The sequence below is a fragment of the Penaeus chinensis genome, chromosome 1 (assembly GCF_019202785.1).
Source record: "Penaeus chinensis breed Huanghai No. 1 chromosome 1, ASM1920278v2, whole genome shotgun sequence".
Lineage (NCBI taxonomy): Eukaryota > Metazoa > Arthropoda > Malacostraca > Decapoda > Penaeidae > Penaeus > Penaeus chinensis.
The window spans coordinates 37,453,439-37,465,785 of record NC_061819.1 but is presented as its reverse complement, the minus strand read 5'-3'; the positions used below and the strand labels follow the sequence as shown (position 1 = coordinate 37,465,785).

General features: G+C 39.4%; 1 protein-coding gene across 1 annotated transcript; it reads left to right on the top strand.

Moving 5' to 3' along the window:
* Window positions 1-10,186, top strand: LOC125047421 (ER lumen protein-retaining receptor-like). Its single transcript, XM_047645648.1, has 6 exons — window positions 1-167; window positions 1,667-1,767; window positions 2,655-2,813; window positions 6,653-6,799; window positions 6,967-7,072; window positions 7,464-10,186. Exons 1-6 carry the CDS (start codon window positions 77-79, stop codon window positions 7,496-7,498), a joined length of 639 nt encoding a protein of 212 aa, XP_047501604.1. The 5' UTR covers window positions 1-76; the 3' UTR covers window positions 7,499-10,186.
* The last annotated feature ends 2,161 nt before the right edge of the window (window positions 10,187-12,347 follow it).

The window sequence follows — 12,347 nt, the reverse complement described above, 5'->3', positions numbered from 1 at the left end:
GCTGCCCTCTGTCGGCGGCGGCGGCAGCGCAGGAGCCACGTCACTCTGCGAGCAGACCGAGCGCGAAGGAGACGAAATGAACATTTTCAGGCTAGCCGGGGATATTTCCCACTTGCTGGCTATTATTATCTTGCTGCTGAAGATCTGGACAAGTCGATCATGTGCAGGTACGTGCCGGGGAGGCTGCAGGGGAGGAGAAAAGCGCGAGAGACGGGGAGCCCGGTGTGTTTACGGAGGCGGTGATGACCCGACCAGGTGACGTTTCCATGTTTCTCTGCGGCGGGAGGGAAGTGCCCCGCGGAGGGCGGGCGGCGGTCACGGGGGGCGCAGGGCGTGCCCCGGACTCGTGCCCGACGGAAGCCGCGAAGGGAGAAACTCGAGTCGTCGTCCTGGACGCCTTATTTCCCGTTCTATGCTGTTGTTATTTTTTTTTTGCTTTGTTTAGTCGCGACCCAGAAGGGAGGAAGTAAGCACGTGCTTTCCTGACGTAAAGTAAGCCCTTGAGGGAAAGACTCGGGCCAGGTGCCGAACAGAGCGGAGGCCAGAGCGCAAGGTGTCCCTCGGAGCCCGAATCGCGTCCAAATGTCATGCAAGATGGACCGTAACTCGAGGCTGGTGTCGCAAAGCTTATTTCCTTCCTGTCGTGTTTGCTGGTTGGAAAGGATGTTAAGAAACCCCCATATATAACGTTTATGATTCATTGTTTGTCTTGGAGATAGAGGAGGCCAGAGAATGTCTCGGAAGCAGAAAGGCCTGACTGTTCGGCGAGAGCTGTGCGTCGCCTTGCCAGGAATCGTTCCGAGGGAATTGGGTGGAGTTGGATAATGGCTGGCTGGTCGGGGAAGAATATAATGTTGCTTGTACGGAAAGGGAGAAGCTACACTCTGATCCGTGAAACAATGTGTTCAGGATAGAATAAGATTAGAAACGAAGGAAGTATGCCGCTCAGTTCGTCAGGCATGGATCAGGGGGCTCGGTGGGCAGACGCAGCGAGTGGGTGGGCGATGGAGGCGAAGTACGAGGCAGAGGAGAGCTTTTGGTTCCTACGGGGATTATTAGTGGATTCCCAAGAGCAGCTGGAATAACAGGTGTGTAGTCCCAACTTCCCTTTGATATATTAGAAAAAAAAGTCATGTCATCTTCAGTTTCCACATTCTTCACCTTAGTCCACTCCTATGCTACCGAGTTTCAGCGTTATCTTGCCGCACATACTGAGGTGAAGGCAATGTGGGGGGGGGTGTTGGGGGTCGAGCCTGTCGTCAACTCTTTACTTGAACAGTCAAGTGTGTTTAGTCATGGCAGCTTCGATTGTTTAAAAAATGTGATGTGGGTTGTCACTGAGGTGGGTTGTCACTGAGAGTAATGCACAAAGAGAGAAGGAAATGGACACTGCCTTTTTATAGAGCATTGAAATAGAGGAATTAATATCATGCTTGTCATATTGCTATATGGTGATAATAGATTTCTTGGTTCCATTACTGTTAACGGTTTCAGTAGTAACTGAACTTTAACTTTCAAGCAGGTTTTCAATAGTCAGTTGTTATTTGATATATATCACTGTGATTTATGTATGATTACTTACAGTAGAGTTTTTAATTGCAAATAATGAAAGTACATGAATGCCACTTATTTTGTTCCATATTATGAAAGTTTTCAATCTTTTCAGGTATATCTGGCAAATCACAACTGCTCTTCACTCTGACTTATACTACGCGCTACTTGGATCTGTTTACCAATTACATCTCGCTCTATAATTCGTCCATGAAGGTAAGTAGTTATATAACCCGATACCTACCTGTTCCATATTGATATACACTGATGTGAGAAAGGCTGTTTATTTTCTTAATAGGCATACCTTTGTTACATTTGCTGCAAAATATATTGTCAGTTTAAATACTTTGTTTTTTATACATTATAATAGATATTTGATTTTTATATATTTTAGAGCAAAATGATAGTTCATATAAGAAAAGATAAGGGCTGTTATAGGTTTAAAAAATGTAGTATATGTTTTATTTCTTGTGCAAAAGTTGGAATTCATAGCAGGAGGATACTGAAAACTATGTTTATAGGTTACCTTCTTTTAACCTCTTACTGCTGGGCCATGCCTATAGCCGTCATAACAAACCAACTCACTCATCATGACGTGTACAACTATAGGTGTCATGATGCACTAGTGATTTGAATGGGAAGTTCTGCTACACACAGCTGACTCCTGGGCCAAATGGCTGGATGGTTGTCAAAAGTCACTGGAATCAGTGAAGCCGAGGTCTTTCTGATACCATCATTGAGGGGCTAAAGAAGAATGTAGGTAGATAGGTTGAATGATATTAATGAAATTTGATTTGACTGCTTGTTGTTGTGCATTCTTTCTTGCCATAACCAACTGAACCCAGTGGCTGGGTGGCAGTCAGCCATGGCAACTTGTGTGCACTTTATAGTTGTTTGGCTCAGGGTGCAGCTGTTCAGGAGCTTCAGCCCCTCACAAGTAGGGTTAAAGTTATTAGAACATTGTTCTCTGTCCTTCTAAGTTTCCACTTCACTGGTTGACTCTACGCACACCTTGGTGCATGGATAGATTCAATACAGGGAAAACTGTTATCATTGGGTTAATATCAGTAAGAAGGCAACTAAAATATGATTGTTCTCTACAGGTAATCTTCTTGGCCACTTCATTTGCGACACTGTATCTGATGTATGTACGCTTCAAGGCCACCTATGACCACAACCATGATACGTTCCGCATTGAGTTCCTGCTCGTTCCCACAGTAATCCTGTCTCTCCTCATCAATCATGATTATGCTCCTCTTGAGGTAAGTTTTTCTTGATTTTTATTTGTACACAGCAGTCCATTTCCTTGGTCCTCATACTGCATAGGGAACGTGAATCATCTGTTTTGACTTCTGCATCTGAAACACACACACTTTACTAGTGTTTGAATGTGATTCTGATACAAGAGTCAAAACTGGCTGTTTTCCTATTGGCAAAGCAACTTTACATGTTTAGTCATCAGATGTATATATATTTGTAAATCTTTTGATAAGAGGGATTTTCCATTTTTGACGTTTGAAAGTGTGAGTGAGTTCATACTATTTTGTAAATTTGCAGTGAAAGGACATTTATTTTTATTGCTTGAATTATAAGCCAGATTTTACTGTTGTAAGTTACGGTCCAGTGACCAAGTTAGTAGGGGAAAGTTAAGTGATTTTCTGATACACAAACCCTTCATCCTGGGTGGTATACATAGCGGCCAGGACCCAGCCACGGGAATTATGCTATCACCCTAGTGTGTGCAACTGTTCACGCAAATAGCAGCATACCTAGACTTTTCTTTGTAACATTTTGCATTTTTTGGTAATATTATTTTTTAAAATCTTTATTTGCAATATTTTTGATAAGTTAAGAATGTAGGATATTTTTTCATTGTATAGACTCCACAAGTGATCCTTATTTGCTCTTTACTGTGAATAAAGTAAGCAGTAACTGGTATCATGGGATTAAAAAGGTTAATATTGAATTTTCTTTTGCATTTTTTTTTTTTTTCACAGTATCTTATAAGACAAATTTTGTTTACACTATGTTTGTTATGAATTTGAGGGCATATAGGTTTCAATTTCTCTGCTCAGTGTGTTATATATTTGTGATTATATATATGGATCACACTTGTAAGTTGATATTGGTATGCTTGATATAACATAGTTATATTTTGAGGGTCATATTCACTCCATATTAGTGTATAAAGTGCTCAGACTGTAATTTTTTTTATTTTATAAAGTATGTGCCAATATTTTCACATTGTTTACATTACTTTGAGTACCACATACAGTGGATATAAATATCTCAGGCTAGTGTAGTATTATACATTTATATTATTATTGTAAATTTATATTAGTGATGTTTCTGATAAATCAAGATGGTTATTTTCTGAAGTATCCATCCAATCGGGAAGCACCATTTCACTGGTTTGCGCACTTTACATAGGTAAACTGCCATGTTCCCCATTACCTTATTCAACTACAAAAGCCTTATTTGTAGTGCTTTTCTCTTCTTTTTCTTTACTGTTTCACCCCCTCCCCACCTCAATCCCTTGAATGTAACATTTTTGCACATCTGTGTCACACTATCCACTTCCTCTACTCCCTCCTCCTTCCCCCTTCTCCCCCTCCTTCCCCTACCCCTCTCTTACTCCCTCCATACACAGATACACACTTGCACACATCTCAATTGCGATTGCTGACATAATTTAACAGACGCTAGCCACAGAGCCCGAGAAACATTTATGAAATGTACATTATAGAAAAAATGACTTTTAAAAACTATCTCACATTTTAATTATTAAGAAAAATTGTATTTTGCTGTAGTTGTATGAAAATGAAAAACTCGTGGCATAGCCATACTTACCCCTGGAATACAGGATTGGCACCATGGCACTTATGCACGTGCCACTCAGAATAAAGTAAATCAAATGACAGATATGGAGACCAGAAAATGTCAAAAAAGCCAAAAGGGATTATGCAGAAAGAAAAAATAATATTGCAAAGGGAAGGAGTAGAGGTGTGTCTTTGCAGATGAGTGTTCGCGTGTGCCTGGCCTTCTAGCTGCACACCTGTCACACCCTATTGTCCTCCTCCCCACAGTACCACCTCAACTCCGCTCCACCCTGTCTTCCTCCCACCTTCGTCATTCTACTGCTTCCTCCTCTACAAACCTTTTAAATACCCTTTTTAGCCTAGTGGGATCTAGTCTTTGTGATTCTTCTACAGCTCCTTACTCTGACATTACCCTCCTTTTCCAGCATTGTCTCCAAAATCAGATGTCATAAGTTTCCTTTTGCAATTGTTCCAATTATTCATGCCTTGCCACAGTTACATCTGAGTCCCAAGCTTGTGCACTATCTACCCTGACTGTCTTCACAGACAATCCTATTCCTGCCCAACCTCACTCGTCCCTTAATACTTGTACCAGAACTGTTTCCATCTCTCAGATTGATTGTCCTGTCTACAACAAGGACTGGTCAGACTCTGAAAATGACCTGCTTACCTGCCTCGTTAACTATGATGTAGTGGCAGTACAGTGTTACACTATCCCTCACAGAGGCCAGTGCATTTCTTATACCAATATTGCCAAGATTAGCTTGACCTCCCCCATGCTGTTTATACTGGTAGCCTGTTCAACTATATTGACCCCTTCCCCATCAATGTCAGAAATGTTGGCTTTTTGGCAACCCAGCCAAATACTGTTGCTCCACAGCCTGCTCCTATATGCTCAACCTGATCATGACCGTTCAGATTGCTCTTCTCAGTCATGCAGGTATGCCAATTGTGGTAGCTCCCATAATGTATTTTATATGAGCTGCCCTGCCTACAAGCTTGAATCTGAGGTAGCAGTTCTCAGATTCACACTATGCATAGAATCACTCTATGTGAGGCCAGACGGGAATCACACAGGCAAGGTTTTTCTATTTCTACTTGTTCCAAAATTGTCCTTCACTCTACTCCCCTCCCATTTTCTCAAGATGTCTCGAGATATCCCCCAGTATCTCTTCCCTCTACCCTAAACCATCTACTATCTCTCCTCCCAATCAAATTCCTTTTCCAGCCTAAATCCAGATACTCCAATCTCATCTACTTCCCTAATGCCTACCCCTCCTCCTTACTCTACCTGTTGCACTAGACAATCTGAATGTCCGACCCCATCCTCTCCTACCACATCCTGTCCTACACCCACCTTTTCCTCTGCTCCTTGGACATCTATCCTCCAATCCCTCCATTCCTATCCTCTACATTCAAAGTATTTGCCAATATCCATCCTCCTCCTCAAGTTCCTCCTATACCCCTCTTCCTCCCAGTCTCCCCTAAAACACACCATCCTTTCCTCCTCCATGTGTGCTACCATTCCCTCTTCCTTTCCCATTATCCTTACTACCCCCCCACCTAGATGACTCTGTCACAACAAAGCCCTTCTCCAGATCCCTCTCCCTTCTGACATTCTTCCTGATACTTCACCACCTTCCCCTGTTCCCTTATCTCATTCTCTGGATTATTCTCCTACTTCTGCAACTACCATTCCTAGCCATATTACCCATTGTTTCATATTGGCTCTTTTGCAGTTTTTCGTGTATAGTGTTACTCTCCCTTCCTCAGATGCATAGATACTCTGATACTCTCCATTTCATCTAATCGCCCTATACTCTGAGCCCCTTCCCCTTTTACAAATCCCTGCTGTATTCTATTTGCTCTCTCCCTCTTTACCCTTTTCACTACCAAACTATCCTAAAGTGCTCTACAACCTTTGGCATCTAAAACTTTTTGTCCTAATAATTTTGTCCACTTGAGTATGTCTGATGCCAATTTATTAGGCATTGTGATGGCAGTGAAGCATTCAGATATATGTATGTACTCATTCAAAAGAATGGATTTGACCATGACCATGCGATATAAAGAGAAAGAAAAGGATAATTACCCATACTCTGTGCCTAGAGATTTGGAGGAGGGAGCTTTTCAATCGGTAAATTTCTCTTCCGTAATTGTTTAGAGTTTATACACCAATCTGAATTAGGTGTGCATACATGCTAGCACTCCTGTATCAGTAAATATAAAAATAGAGATATTGATATGTACATTTACACTCAACATATATATATTTTTTTCAGATCCTGTGGACTTTCAGCATCTACCTTGAGACTGTAGCTATCCTTCCTCAGCTGTTCATGGTGTCGAAGACTGGTGAAGCCGAGAGCATTACCTCCCATTACCTATTTGCATTGGGCTCATACCGTGCTCTGTACATCTTCAATTGGGTGAGATGATAGATCAGATTCAGCATTTGATGAGGGTGTTTTGTCATTTAAGGTTAAATGATATGTTCTTTTCATGTCCTTCAGACCTTCAGGAAGATTCATTTACTGTTATATAATAATTGTAATGTGTATTTGTATAATTGACATTCTTTCTGGTGATATTCCAGGTATACCGTTATTATGCGGAAGGATTCTACGATTTGATTGCCATTGTTGCTGGTGTTGTGCAGACAGTCCTCTACTGCGATTTCTTCTACCTTTACATTACAAAAGGTAAGGTGTTCATTTGATATACAGATAACTAGATGTAGTCTTAGACAATAAACAAAAAACTGCTGCAGATGGTATTATATTCAATATAAGTATTGGATTGAGAGGGGTACAAAATATAGATTCTAAAGAAAGGAAATGTTAAAGGGTCTGTGGATTTTTTTTGTTGTAATAATTATTTGAAATGATTAGATTTTACCATGTTATCTAATTGTATTTTTGATATTATGGCTTTAGGAGACTATACAGGGGACATATTCTTAAACTTCCCATTTTGTAAGAAAATATACATTTCACCGAGTCAAGAAATCTGTAATTTGCACCAAAACTCATTGTGGCTGCCTAATTTTGCTGCTGCTCCATTGGGATGACTAATTTATTTGTTTCTTCACAGTGTTACAGGGAAAGAAGCTCCAGCTGCCAGCCTAAAGGCAGGGGTCTGGAAAGTGGTGCTGCCTGTCACGCGAGTGGAGGGCCAGCACTACCTACTGCAACACTTAGAGCCGACTGGCTTCCCCATCTCTTTGATACCTTCTGCAGAGAGTTTATCAATACAACTTCTAAGGACAATTTTGCATGTATACTTTCATTGTGTCTCGAAACTGAATAGAACAAAGGGGTATAACATCCTAACTGCTTTGTGAAAGGCTTGTGTTTAACCTATCCCAAAAAAGCAATGCCCATAGAATCAGTCTGGAACACCTCCAGAAAGCTGTGAATTGTATGTGGTGGGGTGTGCACCTTAGGAACTTTGCTTGATACATTTTATTGGAGGACAGAAAAAATGAGTAACATTGGTCGATGCTTAACTTCATGTAGTGCCTTTTGGCATTCTAAGACTAGTTAGAAGACTAGCAGTAAACTATTGCAGGCGAGAGGAGAATTGAAATAGGTAAATTTACATTTTGTTTACACCCATTTACTTGAAGCCTAATTGGGAATATTTATGTAACATTCCAGTGGTTTCATCCTTTGTAAAAGCACAAGTATAAAGTACTGTATATAAAATTCCTGTCAATATTTATGCAGATTGAAGTATTTAATGACGACAGTGGCGAGCAATATTGTGATTTGGCAAAATAGGTATTGAGAGTTCAACCCAGGTGGAACTACTCTCCATAAGTGATATTGGAATAGCGTAGATGAGCAGTTCGCACAAGGGTATAAGATGACTAGAACGAGACATGAATTTTTATACATTGTGAATATCAGCTGCATGTTTTTGGTAATATAGTAATTCAGTAAAAAGGAACATTGAATATTTCTTGACTTTATGCAATTAGAACCATATAAAATCTAAGTTTTGTACAGGGGGCATAAGATTTTTCTGTGACAAATATCATGTCAAGTGTTCGTGCAAGGAGATGTAGTAATATAAATAACAATTTTGAGTGCTTTTTCTTTCCTTCAGATGTATGGAAGCAAGTTGTGGTTTTATTTTCGTATAATTTCATCTTTTGTATTGAATGAGTGTCTTGTGTGGCATTATAGGAATACAAATGTGGCAAAATGTGTGACTTGAGCTTGTGAGCCTGCAATCCTATGTGCATAAGGTTGTCATAAAATGTTTTGGCTCTGTTCATCCTTGCACATGAATTTACACATGCTGTCACAGACTATTTATTTTTTCTTGTGTAAACGGCCCAATATTTCTAAGGACCTAAATATTTAGATTTTATTTTCAGCTCTATAATGATAGGCTTCCAAAATGCACCTTTTGTTTATGATAAATATCTTTTATTAAGTTGTCTGTTACTTTTTATTGAAATGAACTGAAAAATGTTAAAATACAATAACTTTGTATGCATTTCCCTTCTCCAAAAACTCTACAAAGGTAAGGTTTAGTAAACAAAAATAAGAACAGTAGTACAAATTGGTTAGTGAACAAAAAGTTGAAAAACGGATTTGGCTTACACGTTTTGGTATGTTAATATACTGCAAACACTGCTTTACACTAAGGAAGCTTTTGTATTATTGATTCCTGGGTTCACTTCAGAAAAAAGTCCCATGCTTATAAATAACCATTAACCATTCATTTAGCATAGGCAGTCTCAGACATCACAGTGTAGGTGGTTGTAACATTAATTTGAGATCCTACAGTTGTTCAAAAATCCTGATGTAACCCAGAAAACTGAGCAATTCATTTCAACCCTAGGGATACTTATTTAAAGTGAGTGAGAGCTGTTGAGTAATTGGGTCTCTGAGGAAAGCTAACTTGGATCAGAAATCTGTGAAACTGTGATGGTCCATGTGAAACTCCAATTAAAGATACTTTATTCCATCAGTTATAAAGGTTATTCTTAAATTTAATAATTTTTTTGCTGATCATGGCTAACTCTGAATATTATACGTGACTAATTTTCATGACTATGCTGTTGACATGTAGATATAATAGGCAAAATGGTTTCATCTCATCATAGGTCATTTTATTGTACTTAGGATTATAATTATATAGATTTAACAATGTCTTCCAAAGAAGTAAATATTCCTAAAGAGGAGTGCTTGTTTTGTTTTGCTTAAGAAATGGCACACACTTTCAGTATTTATGAAATTCAAACGTGTAGGTGTTTTTTTTGTTTTTCAAAACGTGGAAGGATATTTACCAAACTTACAAAACTGGGTTTTCTTAAGGTAAAGGATTAATGTATTGAGAATTTAGAAGCGCTTTTGGGAAATGTTCTGATGTTTATATGAAAATAGTTAGATTCCAGATTCATATCATTTTTATAGAATACTTTCAAATTCTTAATGACAAAACCGCAGATAATTTCATCCATTGTTACCATCAATGAACGTAATGTAAAGGTATAAAAAAAACTATGGTCTAATTTAAGTGGAACTGAAGTTCAATACTTGTCATTTGTATTTTCTTACCTATATGAAAGTCAAAAGAGTGAAGATCAAGAAAGGGCAGTTACATGATTTGATGTGATTATTACAGTACATCTAACCTCTGCATTGAAAAAGTTGTTAGTAATCTTGTAGTAATTATTTTTCTTTGGGAGAGTGAAAGAAAACTTGTATGGAGATTAGTTTTATTCAAGTGATTTGATTACACTGCCTCTTTTGAGGTCTTTCTGTGCATTTAGAGAAACTAAATGAAAAAGTTGAATGCTATCCACTGGTCTTTCTCTGTAGTTCCCTATATTGAGCCACAGTACAATTTTTTTTACGGAGCAGATTTCCTTTACCCCCTTGATACACGAAATTAACAGCGTTTGACATATAGCATAGCTTAAAGTACTGTGCTACGTGTATTGTGTTTATGCTTTAGTGAATTATCTAATAACAAATACCACCCTTGAAATGACAAGATCAAATCAAAGGGTGTCCGGAAATACCTATCCACAACTTTATCACACAGTAATCAGTGTGAAAACGATTTCAAAAGCCCTTGATATATGCTACGTAGGTGATGAACACGGATGACTTCATCTTAGTACACAGTACACATTTATAGTCCACAGGTAGCCAAAGATTGCGCTCGCTAATCCACACTAATGCTAATCACTTCAGGTCAATGTGGAAAGCAAGTAGAGATAAGAGATTGATGTCCTTTCATATGTAAAAAATGCAGATGCAGATGCTTCTTATGTGAATAAAAATGCAATGCAGACAAAAATATAGTACAAACACTAAAATCAGAAAATAGTACAAAAAGTTTTAAATACGATAAAAGTGTTGAAGACTTGATCGTTGTTGCCGAAGGGGGCGGAGACTGAGGCCCAATGTAGGGATCGCTCTTCCTTGGCCCTCGCCACATCGCTGCAACTAAGTTTGCAGGGCCTTGTCTTCTGCCTCTTCTTTCCCTTCTCTTCTTCACCCCCTGCTGTCTTTTTATTCTAATCGTTAGCTCCCTTTCACCCTTTTCGACATCATACTTTATCATAGTACTATGTGGTCTTTGATATCTAGCACATGTATGTGTTTTAACCATTGGCCATTGAAGACTGTGTAGGGTAATGCATAGTAACACACACACATATCAAAACTGAAATGAACTAGTCTGCTTGGTAACACACGGATGGAGGAAGAATTGGTAGTGAAACTATAATTTTTTCTCTTGAACCATCCCTCTCATTTCAAATCCCCCCTCCCTCCTGAATCCAGTGTCCTTACTACAGAACTGTATGCACTCCTTTTTGCCTTAAAACACATATACTCACTCCCCTCTTCCTCTTATACAATTTTTACGGACTCCCGTAACTCATTAACTCTCAAAGTCAATACACACGACCAACCCCCTTGTTTGTAAAATCTAGAACTGGTTGTTCTACCTGTCCACACGTCATAGAACAATCAAATTTTGCTGGGTACCCACAGGGGCGTCACTTCCATGTTATGAGTTGGGGGGGGGGGGGGGGGTGACGGGTAAATTTGCCCTGAAAAAATATTTTTTGCCCTGCAAATCATGAAAAAGAAAATGCTCACTAGCTCTTTATAAGTAGCCTGTTATAAATGTTATAAATCAAGTATCATCAACAATTAGTTTCATATAGTTATTTATATATCTTGAATACTTATCGGCTATTGAGGCAGATTCCGTAAGAGAAAATTTGCCCTGCAGAACTAGATTTTGCCCTGCAAAAAGAGGCTTTTTTAAGTGACGCCCCTGGGTACCCAGCCATGTTGGAATCCCCGGCAATGAACAGGCAGATACTCTAGCACGCCACGCTGCTATGTCCACATCAAACCAACCACGTTTCTCACATATCCCAGCCACAGATTATTACCCACACTTTAAGACCTTCTTGTATAATCGATGGCAATCTTTTTGGTCAAGTCTCCACACTAATAAATTACATACTGTAAAACTGTCAATCTCCTGGTCAGCTCCATTCCATCGGAACAGACGTTGGGAGACGGCTCTCGCCCGCTTACGCATTGGCCACACCCGTCTAACACACTCCTATCTGATGTCACAATCCGATCCACCCCTATGTCCCTTATGTAATGTTCCTCTTTCAGTCCCACATATTCTATTGTCATGCCCACGTTTTGAAGCAGCCCGTACCTCTACTTTCTCCCACCTATCCTCCCTACATAGACATCCCAAGTTATCAGACATCCTTACAGAATCTCACACTTTCTGCTTTGACAACCTGTTTTCCCTTCCTCAAACGCATATGTATCCTTCACTTGATCTAATCCCTTTACACTACCTCATCTGACCCTAACCCATTCACTCACCAATTCCTTAACCCAGCTTTAATAACTAATCACTAACCCATCCACCCTTCACTAACATTAACTATAGTGCTACATGACCTTAGATGTC